Source organism: Sphaerodactylus townsendi, linkage group LG05, assembly GCF_021028975.2.
Source record: "Sphaerodactylus townsendi isolate TG3544 linkage group LG05, MPM_Stown_v2.3, whole genome shotgun sequence".
Classification (NCBI taxonomy): Eukaryota; Metazoa; Chordata; class Lepidosauria; order Squamata; family Sphaerodactylidae; genus Sphaerodactylus; species Sphaerodactylus townsendi.
Genome location: NC_059429.1, coordinates 82,147,040 through 82,174,071, shown reverse-complemented (window position 1 = coordinate 82,174,071; position 27,032 = coordinate 82,147,040). Strand labels below are relative to the sequence as shown.

The following is a 27,032-nucleotide window of genomic DNA, read 5'->3' as shown; positions in this document are numbered from 1 at the left end:
CTATTAAAGTGCCACTTCTGTCGAAACCATTATTATCTGCCCCAGGAGATATAGCACATGGCTACAATAGCATTTATATTGCTCCGGCCGCATATTAGCGAGACTTGCCTTTTTGTAAAGTTGTGTTTGACATTTTCTTTCCAGTTCCTGCCGCAGGAAAGTCAACAATGGGCGCAACTTTACAAAAAGACAAGTCTTGCTAGTATGTGTCTGGAGCAATATAAATGCTGTTTTAACAAAGTGCTGTGTTTCTGGGAGCAGATAATAATAGTTTTGATGGTAGCAACACTTTAATAGGAGTTAAATGCCAGACAATCGGAAGGTGGGGGAAAGGTAGGTACTAGGACCCCGATCCAGAAAGATGTAGCGGATTTATGCACACATCTCCTGTCATTGCTATCTTGAAAAGGGCATAATCAGCTTGACAGCTGGCCAGGAAGAGCTCTCCTAAAGGTATTTAAGGTGAATGCAGTTGCTGCCCATGTGCTGACTGCTGCAGCTAGTGCTGGAGTCTGCAGCTTTGGTCAAGAGGTTGTGCAGTAGTCCCTTGCAACTGCAGATTGGTATTCTTGCTGTAGATGTCAATGTTTTTATTTGGGGTGGGGAATGGGGATGTGGTAGAATATGACAATTGCTAGGTTTGCTTGTGGTAAAGTAACTAACACAGAAAGGAGGTGTGGCTGCACATATCCGAGGTTTAAGAGGCCACATCTCAAGAGAACAATAGAGGGATCTGTACGTGGATCAACCCAACCCTTCTGCCAGTACTGGATCCAGCATAGGCTTCTGTAGGAGTGGATGCACCACTGCATGCTTCAAGACAGGAGCAACCATTGCTCTTCTCGTAGAGGTCTTCCAACCCCAGTCTGCTAGCACCCCCTGACAGATTTAAGCAGCCAGAAGAGGGCAAGGGTCATACAAATATGTGGTGGGTTGATCTCAAACTTCTAAGAATCCTGTTCACATCTTCAGTCTCCCATACATCTCTATAAATCAGCCCTGGGACCATCTGATTCTCAATGCTGGCAGCCCCACCTCCAAGTCCCACCCCTGAGTGCGTGGGGGGCACCCAGAGAAGGGGTTATCTCCAGGCCCCATTTCCCCCTGATACGCCTCTGCTTAGTCAAGACATGCTGATGAACTAGGCAGATGGTAAACCAGCAGAAGCTCTAGCCTACCTGTGGTATCTGATACAGGCTACATACAAGCAGCATCAGCCACTATTTGTCCCAGGAATCTGTAGAAAGAGCAAGACTCAGAGAAGAGAACAGCCGCCTCTCCCAATCTGGGGCTGATAAAGCATATCTACCTATGGTTAATCAGGAGAAGATGACAGCTTTTCAGCTTCTTCCAGCCAAGTTTTGTTCATACATGGCAGTTGCATAGACTTTTCTCAAAGTAAATCATTGATTGCCTAAGGTGGATAACTTTATTGAGGCTGAGTAGTAGGATCCTTTCCACTTCCTCCATTGTTTACTACATTTGATGGTTGACAAGGGCCATTTCCCCACTGAGAAATTAAAGCTGGATACAACCAGGTTTCAAAAGAAGCCGCACCTTTTCATTGCGGTTTCTCCTTCCCCACTGCAGTGTGTGTTTAGTGAAGACCTCGATGTCTATTGCAGTTTCAAGCAATGCAACACTCCCCACGATCAAACATGTGATCTGCTCAGCAGCTCTCCTGATGGCTGTTGCACTGTGTTGGGGCGGGAATGTTTAAAAAAACTTTTTTGCACAGCTACGTCACCACGCACATGCATAGATAGAAGTGATGTTTATGCGTGGCTTTGACATTTTATAAACTCTTTACACACGCAGATTCATTGACCCGACAATCTAATTTCTGTTTACAATTTACAGTTGGCACACAAGTCAAAACACGTTTCAACGTAGCCATGTTTCAACGTAGCCTTTGCTGGCACAAAACAAAATAAAGGGTTGCGTGCACTTTGGGCACAGGCCACTGCACTCTGATTGGCTGGAAGGCTCCAAGTCACTCCCTACAGCGGGATAATAAACCTAGATTCTGTCCCCTGATCCTCCCAACTGATCCGGCTTCAGCGCATGTTTTTTAAAAAGGTGCACTTCCATGCAGATTCTTAAAAAACATGTGATAAGGGGGAGAAGGAGTGCCAGAACCGGGATGAATCCGTGTTCAGGAGTTAAGCAGTGGGGAGTTCTTGCTGAAACCTGAATATTTAGCATGAGTATCACATAATTGACTGTGGGGAATCGACCATTAGTGACACTCCCAATACCAAACTCATATGTGCCACTTGGAGTGCTTTTCAGCTGCACTCCCATTGCTGGTGCGCTTTATCAAAAAAAAGGCAGTTGTCAATGTACATGTGTACATGTGAAAAACCAGAAAGATAGGCCTATGCATGTTTCAGCAGATAGTTTTAAGGAGAAGATACAGTTTTAATTGCACACCTATCAGCTTTCTTAACTGATTGATGATGACTATTGACTATGCAGGTAAACTGATTTATGATCACATTTCAATTTTCCTATCCTTCACAATGCACAAGTGATTTCAAAAACAAGAATGATTGCTGGTGCTTAGGGCAAAATGCTGGCTTCTTTCTCAACCCCACTTGCCAGTTTTAGAGCAGTATGACAACAAATTCATTCACAAACACCTTAAGACCATACGATGAATTCATTTCTGTCTGTGAGTTATTTTTAATGCTGGTATATATTTGTTATTTTGCTAACCGTATCCCAAGCTGAATGACACATATTTACCTTTATTGGTAAGAGCAATGGTTGAAAAAGCTTGAAAACATTGCTGTTTTAAAGCTACAGAAACTAAAATGGGGAGCGGGGCACCTCGGGATTTTAAATTAAACTTATATTTTCAGGCTGACTCCTGCCAAGGGCTCTTGGTTTTGCAATGAATCAGCAACAATAATCACAGTTACAGCCTGATCTTCCATGTATTTACTCAAAAATTAACCATACCTGGTTCAAGGGGACGTACAGTACTCCCTAGTTAAGTTCATCAAGTAAATAAGTACCCTTAAGGACTCTGAAAATATCTCTGCAGAAACCTGCGTGCGCCGATCAGCTCCAAAGCAGACGGTACTAATGATCAAGACCCCTAACGTCCAACGTCTCTCTCTTGGTTGGATTCACATGGCAGGGGAGCGCCCTCTATCGAGTTCCGCTTTCCATAGCAAACTGGCTCCGCCCCGCCGGTCTCAGATTGGTCAGAGGTTCCGCCCTGCTGTTGTTCAGCTGTCAGTCACGCGCCTCCCGGCTTTTCCTGGTGGGGGGCAGAGGGGCGTGAGCTGCCGGGGGCGCAGGTGAGGAGGCGGGGGACGGTTCGCTCGCTCGGTGGCGCGCCGGGGTGCAGGCTGGGAACTGCGACAATGCAAACAAGGGGTAACCTGGCCGAGGAGGTAGAGAATCTCCGCTTGGGAGGAGATGGGGAGAGGAAGGCGTGGAGCATCGTTAGCTTCTCCTGTCTGTTGCTTCTTTCCCAGGGCCGGGTGAAGGCGCGTGGCCTGGCGGGAGGAGGAGGATGGCTCCATCTGGGGAGTGATTCTACTGGGAGCGGCTGTGGCAGTCCTCGAGAGCGCCGAAGGGTAAGCCCGGCTGGTGTTTGAAGCGGCGGAACAGGTTTCGAATCCTTACCCGGCTGCATTGGCAAAGATGGCAAACCTTCGCTTTGGCGGCGTCATATAGTAATTCCGGCCCAACGCGGTTTTTGCAGATGCGTAGTCCAATCGTGGGTCTATTTACTGGGAAGTCAGGTCGCTGAACTGAGCAGGGCTTTTTCACAGATCGGCATGCATAGAACCGAACCCTGGTTCTGTTGAAATGAGCCCGGTTTTGTGTAGTGGGAATTGTTTCAGTGTGTTAAGGATCGTTCTGCTCAAGGCAGTAATAGCCCTGGAAAGAAGGCTGGTTACCGCTTGAGAGGGGGGGTGGGGGTGTTAACATGTTTTGGTCTGCGCTGGTAATTGCTTTGAAGGGGTGGATTTAATTCGGCTTTAAAACGCTGTCCTGCCCTAGCTAGTCACTGGCCTACTTTGATACATTTTGTCAGAACAGCTGAGGTAGTTCTTACTGGGAGTAGGGAAAGGACCTTTTCCCCCCTCACAGCAGTTTCACAGACCTGGGGCTGGATTCCTTGCTAACTAGCACAGGCATTCTGAGGTGAGTTGCTATACTTGGGATTTCAGGGAAAGCTATGATGTAAGAGAGGCCCGTAGAATTGCCAAACTGCTAAGCAAATACCAGTTTGTGTTTGAGAAGCACATATTTTTGTTCCTAGTTTTCATAGTAACTTTTTTGAGTCAGCCTCTGAGGAACTGGGGACAGAAGTGGTGACTGAGAAGTGGTGACTGAGTATGAAACAGGTGATCTTAATGTGAAGCGCTGCTCATCCAACAACTTGCAGGGTTGTTGTGAGGGTGAAAACAGGGACCCTGCATGTGGCATCCTGAATTTCTTAAGGGGTTATTGGTTTCTAAGTCAGAGCACTGTTTACTTAATATGTTTTAATTGGTAGGTGTTTGTAAAATGGCTTCTGACTTTCCTACATTAGTTCTGCAGCCCTCCCTGCTAGTTTTCTCTCTCTTTATTTCTTCAACACTGAGGGCTATCTGCATAAGTGTGTTCTTTTCTCAGTCATGAGCAATGGTGGGATTCAGCCTATTTGCACCAGTTCGGTAGAGGTTGCTAATTTTTTGTCTAGTTCAGAGAACTGGTTGTAATCCCACAATTGAGATATTTTGGAACCGGTTGTTAAATTATTTGAATCCCTCCACTGGTCATGGGCATGGTTCAATGATCTTTGCAGAAGAAACAAACTAGTAAAGAGGAACTGCTTGGTGTTCCTTTTTTCACATGTACTGGCCTGTTCTGGTTGCCTTTTGTGCAGATGTTAGTGTACAATGAGATGCAGAGGTGTTCATGTGTGTCATATACAAAGCCCTGCAGTTAGCTGCTTATCTCTTTGTTTAGGGCAGAGGTCTGCAACCTGTGGCTCTCCAGATGTTCACGGGCTACAATTCCCATCAGCCCCTGGAGATGTGGCAGGGGCTGATGGGAATTGTAGTCTATGAACATCTGGAGAGCCGCAGGTTGCAGACCCCTGGTTTAGGGTGGCTGGCCCTTCCTTCTGGATGGGGAGTAACTTGTCAGGCATCCTGAACCCAAGCCAGTCCTGTGATGCACAGTTATGTACAGACAGGCAGATCAAAAGTTTTTACAATCATAAAATTTTGCACGTTGTTTCGGACGTGACAGAGGAGGGCTAGTTTTCAGTAGCAGCTTTGAACAACTTTCTCATGAAGTTGTACAGAAAGAATTAGGCCCAAATGCCTACGCCCAGACTTTACTCTCACGTTTTAGAATGGTTGAAGAAGCTGAAAGTAAAATGTTGCCTGAGAGGGTTTGTGTGGGACTTGTGCAGCCAGACTTCCTCATTGGTTATACAGCTGTACATTTGATGGTACAAAGCCCTGTGGTTCACTTATGTTTAGGAAGGATATGTCTTAAGGAGCAGGACCTTTTGGGAAATCTTACCCTCACCTGTTTGAAAAGTTCCCTATTTTCTCCCTGCTAAGACATTACTGCCTCATCTCTTGATAAAAATCACATGGAAGCACTTTTATTTTTAAATGCTGGTAACTTAGCATTGGGAAACTGGTTGTGCTCCTTTCAGGCATAAAATGGAAGTCCCCGTTTTCTCAATTTGATCTAGAAATGTCATGTTCTTCTTTTGACTTGACATAAGCTTCCAGTTTAGGTTAGTGAGAAGGACATCATAAAAGGGTAATAAGGTTTCACAGAAACAAGTGCTGGGGCTGCTGCCTTTCCCCCTGAGGAAAGCATTAGAGCTTCTTTAGTGGAGTAGGCTGACTAGCCTAGACTAGGCAGAAGCTAAATAGGGTCAGCCATGGTCAGTACTTGATTGGGAGACCACCAAAGATAATAGGGGTCCTATGTAGGCAGTGGTAAATCATCTTTTGCTTTGAAAACTCCATGGGACCTGGGATTGCCATGAGTTGGTTTCAACTTGAAAGCAGTTGATTAGAACAGCTTGCCAGGACTTCTGTCTTTACACTTTCTCTCTAGCTACTTTGTTTTGGAACTGCATCTTCAGAAGTAACGTGTTCATTGGGGGAATAGTAAAGAATCTGTTTCCTCACTTACTAAGCCTTATCTGCAGGTCTGGCCTTGTGGCTAAATAAATACCATTGAAGTGAGTTTAGTTCCCTGCAATTGTAGCACTGAATCAGATGTGAGCGAGGACATGTGATTGGCTTATGCTTTGTGTGCCTGTGGTTTCTGTTGCCCTGTCATGCACAGCTGCTGTTAGTGGGGGGAAGAGCGCAAAGGGGGGTGGTGGATTATGGAAACTTGTTGAAACAAATAATATGTGTTTTAATCTCTCAATGTTTGTTGTTGTGAGGCAGACTTCCTGATGAAGACCAAAGCTCCTTCTCTGGACCTGTGTCAGCAACGATTTCCTATGCCATGAATAACACTACCCTGCCCACCTCTCCTGAACCAACCAGCGACTCTTTGGTGGGCTATGTTCTGGTGCCATTTTTCCTTATCACTGTGGTTGGGATCATCATGGCTGTGGTGAGTGGCTTTGCTTTTTAGGCTCAATCTTAACCTGTGCACCTTAGCACTATAAGAGAATATGTATGTGGCACTAACATTTGTTTTTGGAAGGAACAGAAATTTCCATAGGAATCCTTGGTGGTCTGCTTGGGTAGAGCTTGCTGATTTTGGGACAGATTCCTGATGTCATAGCAGTTGATTCTGGGTTGCAGTAGTAGCTTTGTTGCAGACCAGAGTAAACCCCATATGGAACAGCATGACCCTCAATTAAGGTTTCCTGGGTTGCCTTTACTTGGTTCCACCTGTTTTGTGGCTAGAAGAGCAGTTCAGGGACCATAGGAGTTCCATTAAGAGAAATGGGAGAATGGCAGGAGATTGCTTAGGGAATCATGCTTGATTGTTTGGGGTCTGCAGAGGCTTGTCTTGACTACCTTCTCTGTTCCCATCCTAGGAGCACTTTCTTCCCAAATAATTTATCTTCCGATACACAAGAGAGGCCTAGATGAACATCTCCTGCTCCATCCCTCCCCCCTGCAGTGCAAATAGTTCCCATTTTTTGCAGAAGGAGAGCTTAGGTGGATAGAACCTCATTGATGGCATTAGCAAGAGATGCATGACAAAAGCTTATGAAAACCTGGCTGGTACTAGTATCTGTGGGAGGGTTATGCTGAACATTAAGCTGGCTCTGGGAAGATGTCATGTACCTTTCTGTTTGAAATCTTATGCTGAAGTGTAAGGGTTGCTTCTAATGAGATTTTATAATAAAACTGAGACTGGTATAGTGGTTAGTGTCAGGCTAGCATATGGAGACACCAGGTTTAAATCCTCTGTCTTCTATGAAGTTTGCTGGGCGACCTTGGGTTTGTTGCTGCCAATCTAGTCTGTATCACAGGGATGTTGTGAAGGTTAAAGGAGAGCTATGTCTACCATCCTGAAAATCAAAATGGAGTATACAGAATTGTGTGTTGGGTTCGGCACCAAAGTAAAAATTTTATTGCTGTTCTCTTTGTGAGAGCTAGTGTGGCTGTAATGATGAAATGTTGGCCCAGATCTGGAGAGTCTTGTGTTCAGATCCACACTCAGCCCATGAAGCTTGCTGGGTGATCTTTGAATAGTCTTCTTTCTGATTAGCTTACCTGAAGATAACACAAAAGGAGACCTTTGCACTCTACCCTAAGCTTCTTAGAAGAAAGGACAGCGTTAAAATGTTAGCTAAGCTGCACATCTAATTATGGTTTTCCCTTTTACATGTGTATAAGTAGCAAGTGGGTAAGTATTGGACCCTTTGTGTACTGTAGAGATGACTGCTCTCCTTGAGTGTAGTGTGTATAATATATATGTTAAACATGCATTTTGTATTTGGGCGTCTGTAGCAGAGTACTACCAGTTTTTCTTCACAGAGGGAATTTGAAATATGTCTCTGCTGTGGTTTATGTAGTGAGCCACTTTTAATGCACAAAATCTGTCCTGTGTGATGTCCCTTGTTTCCAGAAACTGTGCATTTAAAATGAGCAAATGTCCTTTGCCTAGCCCACAGCAGTGATACAGTGGTAAAAATGGTATCATAAAAGGCCGAGGGAATGCTACCTGCAGCTTCTCTTAAGATCATCACTGCTATTCTGGCATGAGGGGCAGAGTTCCCAAGTGCTCCCAATACACCTGGGAGAATGCTTATCTAGTGAAAACTCCACTGCTAAGATTACAGTTTTGGATGGAATCATGCAGGAACTGCTTTTTCTGTTGCTGGTGTGTCTGGCACTGCTATTCCCACGTCTTGTTCCATGCTGCTTTTCTTGTAAGAAGTATCGGTTTCCACATGCACAGTCTTATTCTCCATACTGTTCAATCTCTATATATCATTTGTAGTTTTGGGGTTATCTGTCATCAATATGTTGACGACACCCAGCTCTGTATCTCCTTTTTCAAATCTCCCAGGGATGTGGTAAAGGTTTCAAATGGCTGCCTGTCCACTGTGGTTAGATGGCTGTGACTGAACAAATTGAGCCTAAATCCTCACAAGAGCAAAGCAATGCTGGCTGGGAAGGTAGAGATCTTAAAGGATACCCTGCTTCCCATCTTTGACAGACTTCAGCTGAGCCTTGGGGTTATGCTGGAACCAGTGTTACTGTTGGAGAAGCAAGTTAATGCAGCTGCAAAGAATACTTTCTTTAAATGCAGTTTAGACCTGAAGCTGGCCTCTAACTAGACTTGACAGATCTGGCCACTTTGATCCCTAGTGCAATTTGTCTTGAGTGTCCATAAGAAAGACATACTGTAAATAAATAGCCATAGACTGTATCTGTTTTGTTGATCACAGACGTTTTCTTCTTTTCATACTGCAGATGATGTATATTCAGAAGAAGAGGAGGTAAGAGTCTGTGCTGGGAGAAAAGTCACATGAGGTTGGAAATTGAGAGCTCTGGTCACATGGGCCTTCAGAACCAACGTCATTGGTAGAGAATAGCATTTGAGTCATCATAAGAACACAGGAGCTTTTGTGCCCTGATACTAGCTGTAACTTAGACTGTCATGCCTATGTTTATGCTTTGTCCAGTCCATTAAGTAATCTGAGGCAGAATTATCATTAGAGAGGGGGCGAGGGGAGGGACAGTTCTAATGAGCATACAGTACTTTCTTGCCCTTTTGCTTTGGCCATTGAGTTGTCTTGGAAACTTGCTTCTGGAAATGGGGGCAGCTTTCACCGGGTGAGAAAACACTTGCCATGCATAGTAGACTGTATCACCCTTCTTTTTTCCAAAAGATAATCCTTCAGCTTGGTGTCAAACATTTTTAAACCAAAAAGTGTAAGAACAAACTCTTGAATGAATTTAACGAGTTCTGCAGAGTGAGATTTAATCTCTACCAGGCTTGTAAACAAGCATTCATCTAGTTGTCAGGTGAGCAAGAATCTGATTGGAACAAACAGGGGAAGTGTTACAAATTTGGAGTGTAGGGACATGATTTTTAGGTTGCAAATTGTTTACATGGGTAAACATGAGCAGACTAGTTAGTAAACACTGTATTTACTTGAAGTAAGACAGTCCTCTAAGAAAGTTATAGGCAAAAGACTTGTCATTACCGTACCTAACTACTTGTGTGTAAAAATTTATTATTCCTCCCATTTGCTCTGTAAACTGGAGCTCTAACCAATGACTTGTTCCTAGTTTGGAATTTTGATTTTTAGTGCAATTATAAACTAGTTGGGATATAATAGAAAACTAAGGTTTGCCTTGAAACTAAAAATTACAGATTATCTTGCCAGATATGGGGAAGGGAGAAGCAGAAAGCTTTTTTCCAAGGCTCATGCATATACCAGCAAAATGTGTGAGTCTATCTGAAGAGCTCTCCAGTATCATGTCAGAATCTACAATGTATTTATGCTTTGCAGTGGAGGCTTTGTACTGTGAAGGCTGACGAGTGTTGATACATTTGCACTATTGGAAAAAAAGTTGTTAAATAATAATTAGAGATCACCTCATAATTTAGGTTAATTCTAGGTGGAGAGATTTGAGGTTGCCTTAGAGAAGTGGCTTCTGTTTACGAGAAGGCAAACCTAGTCTGTAACCTGACAAGGACCATGTGTGAAAAGAGGGTCACATCTGCCATTCTGTCTCTTAGGTATGACCGGCTACGTCATCACTTGTTGCCAATGTATAGCTATGATCCTGCAGAGGAACTTCATGAAGCAGAACAGGAGCTCCTAGTGGAGCCTGAAGACACTAAGGTGATCTTTCTTGGGACTTATTCCCCATTCTACAAATCAAAGCCTGGAATTCAGCTGTAAGGAGAGGTGTCTTTTGTATCTCTTGACTTAAATGTGGAAGGTCCAAGGACAAACACAATGCTACATCTTTTAAATAACCTCTGTTTGGTTTGTTCACCTTAGCAATTCTTTGTGTCCATCTTTACTAAACACAAAACATGTAGGCTAGGACTAATCTCCCCCCCAGCCCCCAAAATTATATTTGCAGTAAGTTTTAATACTTCCATTACTGTTGGGAAAAGAGGGAGTGACAGCATAAGTGCTTTGTACCACATTTGCTGGATACAGGACTTCAAAACCTCAGCAAAGGACCATCTGGACAAACTATGGCTGGTTTCCTTGGTCCATAGGGACCAGAGCTTCTTTTGCCAAGCTGTCTGTGATTTTATATTTAGCCACAGGAGAGGCTGATACAAGAGTTGAAACACCTTTGAGCTTGATTTTGAAGTGTGTTTCTGCTGACAGAAGGATTTTACTTTCTTGCCCCCTCCCCCTTGCTGGTTGTCATGCCTTCAAATGATGTTCCTGGAGGTCCCATTTTTCCTGGGAGCTATATTCTGGGGGCAATTTGGGGCCATAGAAAAAGGGCTTGTGAGATGATCATGCTCTGCTGACTGAAATTCTTTAATCAGTAGAAAAACTTCATGGGATTCTAACCCTTACCCATTTTGTGGGTGTTCAGTGGGTGCTAGTCCCTTCCCTCTACACTCTTCCTGACAACTCTTACGTGTGCTTTCAAAGCTTGGGCAATTGAACTGTGGAAAAGGAAGCCACGTCACTTCCATCATCATTACAAAAGAAGGCCAGTGAACTAGAGGGTGCTGCCCGCAGACTGATCACTGTCTGGGCACTGTTGTTCCTGTTTCTACTACAGTCTTTAGAGGTTTTTTTAAAAAATAGCTGATCTAGGGTTGTTTCCAGATGGAATGTTTTGCCTGATTTAAATATTTTTCTTCCACCATCTCCATGTTATGGTCTTTCCCTTTCTTAATCCCTTGAATCCTCAGTAAGTTAGATCTGTTTGAGGACACATAGCAGCGCTGAAAAGCAAAAGGTGAATTTCTCCTTGTTGGAGTTTTACTAATGATGTAGATTAGCGTATTTCCTGATTGCTTCTCAGCCTTTTGGCTAACATTAAGTGTAGCATCGTTCCTGTGTAGGGTCCATCATGAAGGCATCTGCTTGGAAGTGTCCTAAATTTTGCTCTGTTCCTATAGGTTCAAATTAGCTGCCTTGGTGGTCCTTTGGGGGCAGAAAAGTTATTTAACAGTTTTGTTAAATATCTTACAAAAATAGCAGAAGGAAGCTTGCATTAAGGAGGGTAGAACCATTTGTTCTCTCCTTACCTGGAGTTCAGAAAATGTGCTCTTAAAAATAAAGGGGAGAGTAGTGTCCAGAAATTTGAGAGCCATTGTGTGAAGCAATTGCAATCCCATAGATGTGTGCAGATATCCAGTATTTGGTTATCATGTAAGGAATGTGAACAAGGCAAATGGAGAGGAAGCCAAGCATTTTTAAAAATGTTACTGATGGGTCACATGAAGGCTGGCTGAAAATTAGGTCAGTGTGTTTAGGGATTGTGTTTGCAACAGAGGCGTAGCTGGGCCAAACTGCACCTAGTGTGCAGTGTATATTTTCGGCGCCCCATGGCCCCCCACAGTGCCCCGCACCCCCCAATGCCGCCCCTCCTCCCCCCCTTCCCACATTTACCTTAGTTCCTTTCCTTTTCCTAGAACTTTTTCAGACTGCAAAAAGGCCTGTTCACAGTAAAAATGGCCTGATGGGAACTGTAGTTCCTCAGCCCATTTTTACTGTGAACAGCCTTTTTGCAGTCTGAAAAAAATTATAAGAAAAGGAAAGTAACTAAGGTAAGTGTGGGAAGGGGGGGCAGGGGAAAGGGGAGGGGCCTGGGGGCAATTTTCTGTGCCCACTCAGGCGTGTGCCCGGTGCACGGCGCACCCCCGTCCCCTTGTAGCTCCACCACTGGTTTGCAAAGAAATGTGCATGTTGCTTTTGTGTATGATCAGTGTATGCTGCGTGCATTAACAGTGAGCCTGATTCAAATTACTCCAACTGGACTTTTAAACTGTGGAATGGGTGGGCCTTTTAGGGATTACGTAATAGACAGTGACTTGTTTTTTAAAAAACACAAATGTTCTTTAACCTTTGCAGTAGAAGTTTTTCCAAAAAGCTGTGCTAATCTAACACAATCAGAAAAATCCCAGATAACGCGTACCACAAGACAGGCAGCAGCTTCTGATTATAAAGGCTTGGTTTCCCCCCCACTGCTGAGAAGGTTCAGATCAGCTGATAGACTAAACGTCCCTTGAGTCAAAATGGAGCTTGAAAAATCACTGGCCCCAATGGATATTATAAATGACCACGCACATGTTTGTTGCATGCTACAGGTGATGCGAGGTTGGGGAGGATACCAGCCCTATCGTGCTTCGTTTGCAGATGTGAAGGCTTAATGCAACTGAAAGAGATTGACAACAGGGCTTGGGGCGAATGATCTCGCTTATCTGGTATGCATGCCAACTGGAAGTGCTCCCAAATGCCTTGGACCTTGAACCTGCTGCGTTTGTTTTCCACTTCACTACTGTATCCCTTTGCCTTGACTCCTGGTGAAAGAAGGCGAGTGAGTGCCTGCCCTGCTGGGTCTCAACACAGGTGTAACTGTGCATAGGTGCATAGAATGAGCCTAGGAAGCTGGAGCCTTGCATGCTTGGGCTTGGAACAGTTTTTTAAGACACATCAACAACAACTCTTGGTTTGCATTTGGGATGGATGCAGGGGAGATGCTGCCACTTCATGGAGAATGCCTCTGAATGGCCTTTATAGTAAAGGCTAGAAGTCCTCAGCAGCTCAGCTCCCTCCCACTGACTTCCTCTTCATGCAGATGCAGCATCCAAGATGTGGCTGCAAAGACATGATAATGCATTTGCTCGTTGCCCCCACTGCCCATCTTGCTGCCTGCTAACCTATGCTCATAATGGGCATGATCACTTAGCTGTTGGGTTCCCGTGATGTGCCCCTTTGTGGATCCAGGAAAGGCAAATACAAATGTCCAGCTCAGACCTGTGGGTGAAGCAATCTAATATCCTTTTCTCTGTACAGTTCCAGAGCCAGTGACGCAGATCAGTGGTGATGGGGGTGGGCCAAGAAGTACCTGCAGCGGTAAGCAGGTACCAGAAGGGGCCTGAATGTATTTGTGAGGAGGAGTTTCCTCCAGCAAGGTGCTTCTTTCTATGTTGATGACTTTTGTATTTGATGGGAACTGTACATTTTGTAAATAAAACAAGCCATGGATAGGACCAAACTCTAGTTAAAGCTTCAGCTCTCATGCACTGTGCCTGCCTTTTGTGACTCCAGCTGCCCACACTTATCCTTGTTGTGGCAAACTGAGGAAATGAAGAGCCATTTGTGCCTTTCTGAAGAATAACAGCTCCTTGTATAGGGTCTGGAGCTGCTGGACTGGTGAATCTGGGCAAAAATACATATTGGGACTGCTTGGTGTGCCTTTGGCTTCCCTCCTTTTTCTTCCTCCTATGAAAAAGCATTTTGTAGCGAGTTATCTCGCCACTTTGTGCACTACGATACTGGCTTGATCCATTGTTTGTTCTAGGTAATGGCTGACTGCCATAAACAAAACCAGAATGTGGAAATATGACGGACTTGCAGGCCTCAAATAGATTACTGAAGACATACTCATAAGACAGGCTGCAGCTGTTGTCTCCTTGCCTTGCTCAAGAATGTAGAAGGTACAGCACTTATATAGGTTGAGTTCAGCTTGGCTGAGGTCATAGCGTAGTGATATAATGATCTCATTCTGTTGGACAAGCTATTCATAGCATTTGACTGGTTTTGTTGAATAGGATGACTTTTTTCCTAAGATTCCCTACTTTAACTTTTGTGCTACGCAGGCTATCATTTCAAACAGGATTGAACGCTATTGAATAGCCTGTCCAAGACTTCAGCAGCCTATTAGTGGTTCAGTGGCCCTACACCAGTCACATTTGCACATGAAACAATAGGATCATCTAGAGGAAACCCATGGTTTGCAAATAATTTTTTTTAAAGGGGAAATCCCCCAACGGTAGATATAAGAGGGTTTATGCCTCTTTGCCCCTGATGGTATAACAACATTTCTACAGCTATTAAAATGCTATCTTAGTTCAAGGTGCCATGTGAAACTGTGGTGGTGACTACAGGCAGAAGTGGGCCCAAAAGAGGATTCCTGTGAGTTTTTGTTTAATAGGGCAGGATAAACTGATCTGTAACAATATGTCCAGAGCAGAGGAGTTCTAGTGCGGATTCCAAGTGCTATCCTGCCTTGTCAAGCACACTGTTGTATATAGAACTTAGCTTAAAATATTAGCAGAAGTTAGCTTAATAGCAGCTTTTCTGTTTAAAGTTAGAATACAAACCTGAAGGACTGGTCGCTTCTACGCAGTTCCCTTTTATCAGCGTGGTGGTGTAGTGGAGAGCGGTGGACTATAATCTGGAGAACCGAGGGCCTTTTCCCACTTCTGCTGCTGCCGTTGCTGCGCGCTGCTCTGAGCGCGCGGCATCCCTGGCGGGCGACCCCGCGCTCTGCGCGGGGTCATCCAAAGGCACAGTTTTCGCCAGTGCCAGGGATGCCACGCGCTGAGTGGGCGCAAGAGCGGCAGCGTTGGGGCGGCTGCGCTGTTGCCACCCCTGACGTGGGGAGTGCAGTGGGACCCCGCGCTACTTGCGAAGAGTAGCGCGGGGCTTAAGTGGGGAAAGGGCCCGAGTTTGATTCCTCTCTCTTCCACATGAGCAGCCGACTCTTATCTGGTAAACTGCATTTGTTTCCCCACTCCTACACACAAAGCTTTCTGGGTGACCTTGGGCTAGTCACAGTTCTCTTCAAACTCTTCAGCCCCACCTACCTCACAAGGTGTCTGTTGTGAGGAGAGGAAGGGAAGGAGTTTGTAAGCCACTTTGAGACTCCTTACAGGAGAGAAAGACAGAGTATAAGTCCAAACTCTTCTTCTAATAGGAGAGCTATGGGGGTTTATGTGCACCTAGTTGTAATTATTTCATCATTGGTACCTAATGACACCTTGACTTAAAACTACTGAATAGACTTTTGGGCTCCAGCCAGTTTATTTACATTTATACCTACCCTTTCTCCCTAATGGAATCCAAAGCAGCATACATTTCCTTTTCTTTACAAATAGTTCATAGCAGAGTGGGGATTTGGTCCCCAAGATATCTCAGATCTTGGCCTGACACTCTCAGCTCTGTATCACACTGGTTCTACAAGCTACATCATCTAAACTCTCATGTTTGTTACATATCAGTGCTGGTGACTTAATTCTCTTCTTCCTCCATTGAGCTAACTGGAAGAGTCTAAGCTACCTGTTGTGTTGGCATTTTGTCATTATAGGGAATAAAATTATAGGACAATGTCATGGTAGGTTCCTTAATTAGTAGTCACCTTTCTTGTACTATCCACAGGCAACACCAGGCTGTGTTGTGGCACTGTATCCTGCTTCCTTTCTCAACAAATGGAAAGGTATATAGATGTGAAAAACAACCTTGGTCTTTCCTCTTGTCCAGAATCCAATGGCACAGGCTGAAAGTTTGAAAAGTGATCTTGTACCCCCTACTGGGCCATCAGGGACACCGTAAGGCACAGCAACTTGACTATCCTGTATTGGAAAACTATACCATTTTGGGTGGCAGTTTCCAGCATTCAAGCTTGCTCATTTCAATATCAACATAGACAAGGGAACTATAGCAGCTATCTTATGTCACAATGATGCAATAGTAAAAAGAGCTATAAAAAACTTCTGTGAAACTATGCTAGAGGCAGAAGCCGAGTCCTGCCATAATTGTAAGTCTGAAACTCTGCCACTTAGAGGCAAAGGAAGATGCCAACACTGTTGGGCGAGATTAGAGGGTATGACTGCTGCAACACTGAAGTATTTGTTTTTTCAGTAGGAAGCTCCAGGACAAACAGATATATACTCCTGTATGGGTTTGGATTTGACAGACCAGACATCCTTGGAAACAAGCAATAACAAATGTTATTCCCCATGACTGTCAAGCCATATGAGTGCAACTCCCAAAGCCTAAATGTTTTTCTTGCATCCTTTCAGAGGCTGGTAAAACCAGCATGCTTCCAAAAGCACTCAATCATTCCAGGGTCCTTAAATTCAGATTAAACACATCAGTCATAAGCATTTCCCTGCTCCAGCACGTACACATCTTGTGTCATCAACTTTGACTTGGCCAGGTTGAGTTTCAACATATTCATCCTCATCCAGATCTTGATGTAGGCATGCTATAATCTCACTTGGATCTGATAAAGAAAAATAAAAATGTAAACCGGACCACCAGAATATGCATTTGTAAGCTCTGCTGTTAGGTATGAAGGAAAGGGAGTTTTGTGTGTGTGTGTTTTTAGATAGCGTGGCCAGACACTGGCTTCATGCCTTTTGGTCTCTGCTCACTCATTTGGTTTGCTGTGTGCCAAAGCACTAATCTATAAGCTGCCATCGCTCTAAATGCAGCATGGAAATAACATTCCCCAAGACTCCTTAAACAAACTCAAAGGGAAGGCTTGAAATATCAATTAAGTATTTTTATTCAAGTAAACTGCAAATAGGAAGTCAAGAAGGCTTTAGCATGGGCCAGAGATTCCCACAACAATGATTCCCACCACAGCCTACAAAGCACTGGACACCCCCACCCTTGCTTGTTCTTACACAGTTGCCTTGCCTTGGTCAGACTGCTGATAAATTACTTTCAGATCCATGATTTCAGCCTTCCCTGTAACCCTTAGCCCTTAGGTAGCTGAAGAGATCAAATTTAAGCAGAAGGAAGAACAATCCTCACCAACAGGAATGGATCAAAATGTCTGAATCCAGCCAGTTAATGGCAAACAACTGAAGTTTGTTTTCATACCAACATATTCACTCTCAGCCTCCAAACTGAATGGATTTGTTCAGGCACTGTGCAAGTCTTGCTTCTCTGGATTAGAAAGAGGTCAAACCAACTTCAGCAAGAGGATTTCTGCTGCATATTTTTTGACAAACATACCAGAAGAGCCAAGTTGGAGGACCACCTTGTCCAGCAATTATGTAGCAATTTAAGGGAAAGATTATCTTAATGTTATGCTGGTTTTGCTTTTCAGAAGTTATGATTGCCCCCAACGATGACTGGGCTGCAAATGAGTATCAACTTTTTGAAAGAACTGGTTTGGAAACAGTATCAAGGAGACCCAAACTAAAAGTTACTATTGGGATTTTTTTGGGGGAAGGAGAGTTTATTTCTAAGCCTCTAGTTTAGTGTAAATTGAGACTGATGCAAGGCTTTCCGTGGCTTGAGATGGTCAAGCATAGCTTCTGTTCTACCCAGAAGTACTCAGAAACGCAAGTAATCACAAACTATCAAATGTGGATTTCTTGCTTGAGTGCAGGGGGCCTTCAGGAGCTCAGGCCTGTGCTTCCAAAAGGAACACGTCCTTGTGGGCACCATGGAAAGAACCCCAACATTCTGAATGTGCTGATGGTTGATTCTTGGAACAATGATGAACGAAGCACCTCCCAGATCACTCAGTCTGACAACTGTAAGCTTTTATCCCTCTTTAATAGCAAGAGTTTTAAAAGTCAACTCAAACTAAATATTCTATAGTGTACAATTTGTCAGTTCCAGAGGAAAAAAACCCCAGACAGAACCTGTTGGAATAATAAAACTTTGTAACCAGCACAGCAGCAACAACAGCAGCAGCAACTCCATGTTTTAAGAGAATGAAATTTAAATTATTCAGAGGTAGTTGTGAATGGAGGAAAAAGAAAACCTGAAAAGAGACCTGTTTGGAAAGAATTGCAGCCAAAAAAACCCACAAAACATCAACTGTGCTGTACCCAATGGGAAAAACATCACTGAAGCAGATGAGACATGAGGAGGCGGGAAGGGGTGAGGAATTCTGCCAACCTGCTTTCCTTGGTCATGGCAATGGCTTCTTTGGATGCAAAGAAGATCCTTCAGTGCTTTCTGTGAAGAATAAGCAGGAACCAAGAGGAAAACTTTCCGATCTCCCTGCCCTGGGGACTAGCAGCCAATATCATAATGGAAGGGTGGGACAGGACTGTTACACAATCACTGACACTCATCTGCCACTGGAGAACTTTTGGAAACAGCCCTACTGACCAGCAATGAAAAAGCATTGCAAAGTCTATCCCACCCATAGTAGCACTACATTGCTTCAACTCCTGGGGAAGGCTAGACAGCTGACCAGAACAAATAGACCTACTGTAAAGAACCATATTACCCTTGAACCAGGGGATGTAGAGGGAATGTGGCAAGCTAACAACTTCTAAAATCAGTACCAGTACCCAGGCAAGTAGTATACAATAGGAAAACTCATGAGTTCCCCCCACCCCTTCCATTGCTTTGGCTCTTTGTACTAAACTGAATTTCCAGGAGAAAATACAGCATTCCTCCTCCTCTCTGACATTACTTCCTTGCCAGTGTCAAATATCCTTCAGGATGGTGGTATGCTCTCTAAAGGGGAGATCAGGGCTGATACGGGAACACTAGGCTGCCCACTCTTTTCAACATGAATAGGTGGTTAATATAACATTTTATATACCCCTTTCTCTTCAAAGAGTGCATTGAAAAGACAGGCCAGAAATGGATGATGATATCAATATAGAATTACATAAACTGGTAGGCTAAAGTTTTAACCCTGTCACATGAGAGAGGGAAACAGAGTACACTGTTCTCCCTTTAAACATTACACATCAACAAACGTGATGGCTGATTTGTTTTACACCGTATTCCAGTGTTGCTGTTATTTTAACTGTGAGAACATTGGGTAGGTGGGGAGGGCAGGGAAGTAATGAGGATTCTTTGTTTCTTCTTCTGTCCCAAAACTTGACAAGAAATAGGAATTGAATTGTGAGGTAGAATCAGTTGACTATGTTCACTGCTCCTCTTCTGACGATTCCTGGGAAATGTTGACCTCCTCTTCTTCCTTCTCCTACACAGGAAAAGAAAAAGGTTGAAAAACTTGGGTGTGTGTTATTGTTTTGCTTTGCTTGACTGCCCCCACTCATCAACAAAACCCACCAAGGGTTCACTTCTGAGAGTGTAAGAAAGGCACAGTCAGTTCCTCTGATGTGGAATCCCATCACCTAGCTCAGATGTGTGGGAATCGGTCAGATTCATTCACTCTTAGCAACTAAATCACAACATTATGACCTAAAACTGAGCAATGGTATTGAAAACCGAGGCTAAATTGTTGCACCCTGATGGAAATGAAGCCCCAAGCCTATATTCGCTATGCTGAGATCATTCCTTTTCCACTTGATTTTTATGTCCTTTAATCAAAGATGACACAATATTTAATCAATTCATTTTAATCCTGGCTTCCTTGCTTCCAAACAGGCATGTTTGAGCATGGTGCTCTTTCAAATGCTACAATCCCTCCTCTCACCACACAAGATACGGTGAGGATTGGGATAACACAGGACAAATCATGTAGTAAAGGAGGAGTAAATCCTGTAATCACAGGACAGAATCTACATCACTCTATTTAGTCAACTGGAGGCAAGGAAATTGACACTGTAGCATAAAAATTATGAAGAGTGAGCACAAAAGCTGTATAGCCCAATAAAGCTACATATGTCCTAGATGTCATACACCCATGATGCCACAAGAGGGACTCCAGTATTAAAAACCCCTCTCCACTTTAGCCTCAAAGCCAAACCATTTTTCTTTTTCTGCACAACCACCATCTGTTTACACAGTTCCTAAGTGGCGCTCCTGCCATCCACACCCTTTCATACTTGAACGGCAATTGTGTATGCCTTGGGGGGGATGTGGGACCGACATATTTCTTGAAGAAGTCTCTCCCACCCACTCTCTCCAAACAAATACAAATGCTGTCAGAATGAGATGAGTCATGACTGAGTGTGCGGGTTAGTCAGCAACCTCCACTTCCTTGTCTTTCATTCATAAAAATATACATTTAAGCCACTGTGGAATGCGCTTGTCAACTCCGTACATTGAGTTCCAGGGATACAGATCTCATTTAGTAAAGGAAGGAAGTGACTGATGCTACTCACTTAAGTTTTTTTCCATTTTTAGGAGAGGGGACAGCAAGCAAGCCAGCTTGCTAACAAAATAAGAAAAGGTCCGGCAAGCTCATCTGAAGTTCACCAGAATGCTTGCATGCAGCCCTTCTATGCCGGCAGTTTAAATGGAAGTCACTTCGTAGCAATGCTGTGGCAAATGAAATCTTTCTGTAGTTAGTATTAAAGAAGAACACTTCAAAGCTGATAGTACTGGGTTACTTCCAGCTGTGACCAAGAACTATCATAAACACAGTTGTCATGGCAAATGCAGGGTGCTTTATCCTCATGTAGTTCTGCCAGGACATTCTCCTACAAACTAGCATGATATTTCTAACCTGCCAAACTGGGTCTCACCAGCACCTCTGCTGAAGTGCCCCCCCCCCCCCCCCCGGCCTATTCTCATTAACCTCAATTCTTCCAAGCAAGGTTTTTTTTAATAGTGAGTGGAGGGAATCTAAATGGCAACTTTGTTTCAGTCAACTATGCCAGAAAGGAAATCACCAAAGACCTGTGACAGACTTCAGACTTCAACAATAAAGGAGGCAGTGGCATTAGGGAATGTATGTACTCTCAGCCATCTCTGATGACAGTTATATTTGGGCAGAAGTGAGAAAATGTTGCAAGCCTAACAACTCAGCGACAGCCATTGTCACCGCAGCCAAGCCTCTTACTCTTCTTGCCAGTAAAAAAAAATATCTCAATTTCTGGGAAATTGAAGGCTAAATACATTGTTTGGTGTGCACTGTTCTGTGTCAGGGTTGCAAAGGAGAAAACAACAAACCACCAAAGCCTGCAGTATCAAGGCTGCTGGCAAGTTTCGGAAGGCTGTCTCTGCCGATTGCACATTCTTCCTGTCAGCTGATTCCAGCAGGGCCGTACTACAATCAGCGCAGATTCTGGGGGTCTGATTTGTACTGTGACATTGTCAGCTACTTAGGGTCTGTATGGAAAGGAAGGGTAGCAAATTTTGCCCTCAGATGCACACTTGGCCCCGTAGGTTTATTCCAGGAATGGCTGAGCCAGTGGTGGCGAACCTATGGCACGGGTTCCAGAGGTGGCACTCAGAGCTCTCTCTGTGGGCATGCACAGAGTCCCCCCCCCCCCGGACATCTAGGCTGGCCTGGGCCACTGGGCTCGATTATTAGCATTAAACGTAAGACCTAGTTTTGGGGAAGCAGTGTAGGTAACCCTGTTAAGCGCTGTTAAATCCCGCTGATTTTCATGCAAAGAACTAAAGCACAACCCTTTACCTGGGAGTAAGCTCAGTTGCTGGCAATGGGGCTTGCTTCTGAGTAAACCCTCCTAGGGTCGTGATTCACCCGTTGGAAGAGTTGCATGGTTGCTTCAAAGCAAAGCCACCGACTACCACCAAGCTTATTTCTGAGTAATGCACACCTTGGAGCCAACCGTTTTTTCTAAACTAAAACCTCAGTATTCAGGTTAAATTGCCGTGTTGGCACTTTGTGATAAATAAGTGGGTTTGGGGTTGCAATTTGGGCACTCGGTCTTGAAAAGGTTCACCATCACTGTCCTATACAAAAGATGGATTTGGTAGATAAAATACTTGAGGGTCTACTATGGTCCTGACTTACACAAAACTTCCCATTACCTCTAGCAGAATATGAACCACAGAGCTAGTACCAGACTTTTAAAAAAGTGAACTGTATTAAACTGGCAAGAACGGTAAGGCCAATGGAAGTTCCTTTATAGAAAATCTCATGTTTTGGTATGTATTTTATTACAGGCAGAGGCTACATGGGAAGGACAAAAAAAGCACAGCTACCTTAACAGCTATTGTAAGAAAGATTTCTTCTGCAAGTATACCAAAGCCTGCCAAAGGCAAGCTCTGTATAGACCAAGGAAAGATCTGTCCTGGTATGAACTAGAGAATTTGCAACCTTATGGAATGAGATTTTCTTTTTAGAGTAGCCAGTACAGCCAGGAAGGACACTGTTAATGGCATGAAATGAAGGGATTGCTCTAAAAGATTGAGGCCAGATGAAATTGCCAGAGACTCACTCTGCAGGAATGATCAGATGCCACACTAGTAACACCAAGTCTCTGCCAGCTAACTTCAGAGAACAAGCCACTTCCTGTTACTCACTTCTAGGCAAGTGAGACAAAACATCTTAACACACTATAGTGAGAGGAGGGAATCTAAATGGCAACTTTGTTTCAGTCAACTATGCCAGAAAGGAAATCACCAAAGACCTGTGACAGACTTCAGACTTCAACAATAGACCCAACAACCTCCGATGTGCTCTGTAACAGCTTCCATTTGTCATATAGTGGTTGCATCTTTCCCCATTTTGCTACAACACAGTTTCCTGGCCTCAGTAAGGGACTCTCAAAGATGCAATACAATGTGGCTTTTGCTTTCTTGCATCAATACATTTCAATTAGCATTTTAGCAAACTGAAGTTAATAATTACTTAATAGGTACACACCTATCAATAATGGGAAAGTGAGCCATCTACACCAAAATCCAGGGATCTGATTAAACACTGAAGTTTCTAACCAGGAAGAAGGGGCTTTAGCTTGGATCCTTTGCTGGCTTTTTCTGCTTGTGCTCTTCTTCGTCCATTATGGAGGTGATCCTCTGCTACAATGGTCTTCTTACGCAAGGCACCTATCGCCCCCTTTAAAGAGTCTTACCTGTGCAAACGTGCTTACCACCTAAAGAATGAGTGAGTCTGAGGTGGGGGAAGATGCTCCCTTAGATGGGACCCCTTCCTTAGCTGGTGATCAGATATCCTCTCGCACTGAGGATACCCCTCAGGGAGGTGGGGGGCTCCTCGTAGTGGGTGATTCGATCATTAGAAATATAGAGAGTTGGGTTTGCGAGAGGCGTGATGACCGCATGGTGACTTGCCTGCCTGGTGCGAAGGTTGCGGATGTCACGCTTCGTCTAGATAGGCTTTTAGACAGTGCTGGGGTGGAGTCAGCAGTTGTGGTCCACATTGGCACCAACGACATTGGGAAATGTAGCCGGGAGGTTCTGGAAGCTAAATTTAGGCTGCTAGGTAACAGGTTGAAGTCCAGGACCCCCAAGGTGGCATTCTCAGAAATGCTACCCGTTCCACGCGCAGGGCGAGCTAGGCAAGCGGAGATACAGGGTCTCAATGCGTGGATGAGAAGGTGGTGTAAGGCAGAGGGTTTCAGATTCGTCAGGAACTGGGGAACCTTTTGGGACAAGGCAGGCCTGTACAAAAGGGACGGGCTTCATCTGAACCAAAGAGGAACCAGGCTGCTGGCGCTCAACATTAAAAAGGTGGCAGAACAGCTTTTAAACTGAGCCCTGGGGGAAAGCCGACAGGAGCTGAGGTGACTTCGGTTCGGAATACAGTATCTATGGGGATGCAGACAGAGAGGGAGGTTTTTCTAAATCAACCACATGCAAGCAAGGAACATAGCAATGTTCATGTGACAAGGGATAGTGTCTACAAAAGACTTGAGGGTAAAGCACATAAATCCCAGGTTAAGGACAAAGACAGGGTATACAGGTGTCTCTATGCTAATAGTAGAAGCCTTCGACCTAAAATGGGGGAGCTGGAGTACAGAGTTTTGAAGGAGGACTTTGATATAGTGGGCATTACAGAGACATGGTGGAATGAGGAGAACCAGTGGGATGCTGTTATACCAGGCTACAGGCTCTATAGGAAGGATAGGACAGGGAGCATTGGGGGTGGAGTTGCCCTTTACATAAAAGAGAGCATAGTGTCACATAAAATAGAAAATGAAAGGGGAGCTGGTTCCCCTACAGAATCACTGTGGATATCAATACCAGGGGTGAAGGACAGTTTAATATTAGGAATATATTGTCCCCCTGACCAAAGTGCACAAGAGGATTCTGAGATGGAAAAAGAAATTAGAGAGGCCAACAAAAACAAAAATGTAGTGGTAATGGGTGATTTTAACTATCCCCATATAAACTGGAAAAATGCATGTTCAGGTCATAGTAAGGAGAGAGCATTCCTGGATATGCTAAATGACTGTGGCTTAGAGCAGATGGTTGTGGAACCAACCAGGGGAGAGGTGATCCTAGATCTAATTCTATGTGGGACCCAGGACCTGGTCCAGGAAGTCACTGTTGTTGAGCCAATAGGGAACAGCGACCACAATGCTGTCAGTTTCAGTATCTTTGCATGCGAACAAGTGGCAACTACTAGTGTAGTTACATTCGCCTTCAGAAAGGGAAATTTCTCAAAGATGAGGGGGATAGTGCGCAGGAAGCTGAAAGGGAAAATCAAGAGAGTCAAAACTGTCCAGGATGCTTGGAGGTTATTTAAAAACACAGTAATAAAAGCTCAGCTGGAATGTGTTCCGCAGGTTAGGAAAGGCAGCACCCAGTCCAAAAGAAAGCCACCATGGTTAACAAGAGAGGTTGAGGAAATTATCAGAAAAAAGAAAATGTCTTTTAGAAAATGGAAGTCCAGTTTGACTGATGAAGAATATGAGAGGGAACACAAATGGTGGCAAAAGAGAAGCAAGTTAGCTGTAAGGGAGGCAAAAAAAGATTATGAGGAACGCATGGCTGCGAACATCAAAACCAGCAACAAACAGTTCTTCAAGTACATCAAAAGCAGGAAGCCAGCAAGGGAAGCGGTAGGCCCGTTAGATGACAAAGGAACAAAGGGTGTGCTAAAAGATGACAGAGAGATTGCAGAGAAGCTGAATGAATTCTTTGCATCTGTCTTCACCCAAGAGGAGGTGAGGAACATTCCTGCACCTGAACCAAGCTTCTTAGGAGGCGATTCTGAGGAACTAGCGATGATAGTAGTAGACAAGGAAGAAGTTCTGGCAGCCATTGATAAACTAAATGCTACCAAATCCCCTGGCCCAGATTGCATTCACCCAAGAGTTCTTAAAGAGCTCAAGCATGAAATTGCTGATCTTCTCACTTTAATATGCAACTTATCCCTGAAATCAGGCTCCATCCCTGAAGACTGGAAGATGGCCAATGTCACACCAATCTTTAAGAAAGGATCTAGGGGGGACCCGGGAAATTACAGGCCAGTCAGTTTGACATCTGTTCCTGGCAAATTAGTAGAATCTATCATTAAAGATAAAATTATAAAACATGTAGAAAAGCAAGACCTGCTGAGAAAGAGTCAGCATGGCTTTTGCAGAGGCAAATCCTGTCTTACAAACTTACTAGAGTTCTTTGAGGGTGTAAACAGGCATGTGGATAAGGGGGAACCAGTGGACATTGTCTACTTGGATTTCCAAAAGGCTTTTGACAAAGTTCCTCACCAGAGACTTTTGAGAAAACTCAGCAATCGAGGAATAAGAGGGGAAGTCCTCCTATGGATTAAAAACTGGTTGAGGAACAGGAAGCAAAGAGTGGGTGTAAATGGGAAATTCTCACAATGGGGAGATGTAAGGAGTGGTGTCCCCCAAGGATCTGTTTTGGGACCAGTGCTCTTTAACCTATTCATAAATGACCTGGAAGTAGGGGTGGGTAGCGTGGTGGCCAAGTTTGCAGATGATACCAAATTATGTAGTGTGGTGAGAACCGCAAAGGATTGCGAAGAGCTCCAAGCGGACCTTGATAAATTAGGTGAGTGGGCTAAGAAATGGCAAATGCAGTTCAATGTAGCAAAATGTAAAGTGATGCACATAGGGGCAAAAAAATCCAAACTTCACATACATGCTACAGGGGTCAGTGCTATCAGTCACAGACCAGGAAAGGGATTTGGGCGTCTTAGTTGATAGTTCCATGGGAATGTCAACTCAATGCATGGCAGCTGTGAAAAAGGCAAACTCTATGTTGGGGATAATTAGGAAAGGAATTGAGAATAAAACTGCAAAGATTGTCATGCCCTTATATAAAGCAGTGGTGCGACCGCACTTGGAGTACTGTGTCCAGTTCTGGTCGCCACATCTCAAAAAGGATATTGAAGAGATAGAAAAAATGCAGAGAAGGGCAACGAGGATGATTGAGGGACTGGAGCACCTTCCTTATGAGGAGAGGCTGCAGCGTTTGGGACTCTTTAGCTTGGAGAGGAGACGTCTGAGGGGAGATATGATTGAAATCTATAAAATTATGCATGGGGTAGAAAATGTTGACAGAGAGAAATTTTTCTCTCTTTCTCACAATACTAGAACCAGGGGGCATACATTGAAAATGCTGGGGGGAAGAATTAGGACTAATAAAAGGAAACACTTCTTCACGCAACGTGTGATTGGTGTTTGGAATATGCTACCACAGGAGGTGGTGATGGCCACTAACCTGGATAGCTTTAAAAGGGGCTTGGACAGATTTATGGAGGAGAAGTCGATTTATGGCTACCAATCTTGATCCTCTTTGATCTGAGATTGCAATTGCCTTAGCAGACCAGGTGCTCGGGAGCAACAGCCGCAGAAGGCCACTGCTTTCACATCCTGCATGTGAGCTCCCAAAGGCACCTGGTGGGCCACTGCGAGTAGCAGAGAACTGGACTAGATGGACTCTGGTCTGATCCAGCTGGCTTGTTCTTATGTTCTTATGAGTGCTCTGCAATGGAGGAGAAATGCTGGAAAGGACAAAAAAGAGCACAAGCAGAAAGAGGGTATAGGAGCCAAACCTAAGT

General features: G+C 44.2%; 2 protein-coding genes across 13 annotated transcripts in view; one reads left to right on the top strand and one right to left on the bottom strand.

Annotated features, from left to right (window-relative positions):
• The first annotated feature begins 3,202 nt into the window (after window positions 1–3,202).
• Window positions 3,203–13,672, top strand: SMIM29 (small integral membrane protein 29). 6 transcript variants are annotated; one of them, XM_048498495.1, is made up of 6 exons: window positions 3,203–3,308; window positions 3,489–3,590; window positions 6,432–6,603; window positions 8,928–8,953; window positions 10,204–10,309; window positions 12,757–13,672. In XM_048498495.1, the coding sequence occupies exons 3-6, from the start codon at window positions 6,493–6,495 to the stop codon at window positions 12,817–12,819; spliced, it is 306 nt and encodes a 101-aa protein (XP_048354452.1). In that variant the 5' UTR covers window positions 3,203–3,308; window positions 3,489–3,590; window positions 6,432–6,492; the 3' UTR covers window positions 12,820–13,672. The 6 variants fall into 6 exon arrangements, with proteins under 6 accessions (XP_048354452.1, XP_048354456.1, XP_048354451.1 ...); XM_048498494.1 differs by lacking the exon at window positions 3,203–3,308 and adding an exon at window positions 3,349–3,404; XM_048498497.1 differs by lacking the exon at window positions 3,203–3,308 and adding an exon at window positions 3,363–3,387.
• Window positions 13,673–16,946: 3,274 nt separating this feature from the next.
• The window catches only part of HMGA1 (high mobility group AT-hook 1), a 37,263-nt gene continuing 27,177 nt past the window's right edge, over window positions 16,947–27,032 (bottom strand). For all 7 annotated transcript variants that reach the window (XM_048497430.1, XM_048497434.1, XM_048497435.1 and 4 more), the window contains exon 5: window positions 16,947–19,364. In XM_048497430.1, the coding sequence (XP_048353387.1) occupies window positions 19,308–19,364 (57 nt within the window). In that variant the 3' untranslated portion in view covers window positions 16,947–19,307. The remainder of the gene's footprint in view (window positions 19,365–27,032) is intronic.

What these genes read in the sequence shown, in the direction of transcription:
- SMIM29 (XM_048498495.1), top strand. Translation starts at nt 6,493, where the DNA reads ATGAATAACACTACCCTGCCCACCTCTCCTGAACCAACCAGCGACTCT. An exon ending in TTGGGATCATCATGGCTGTG is followed by an intron (nt 6,604 to 8,927) that starts GTGAGTGGCTTT and finishes TTCATACTGCAG; the next exon opens with ATGATGTATATTCAGAAGAA. An exon ending in TGGAGCCTGAAGACACTAAG is followed by an intron (nt 10,310 to 12,756) that starts GTGATCTTTCTT and finishes TGCATGCTACAG; the next exon opens with GTGATGCGAGGTTGGGGAGG.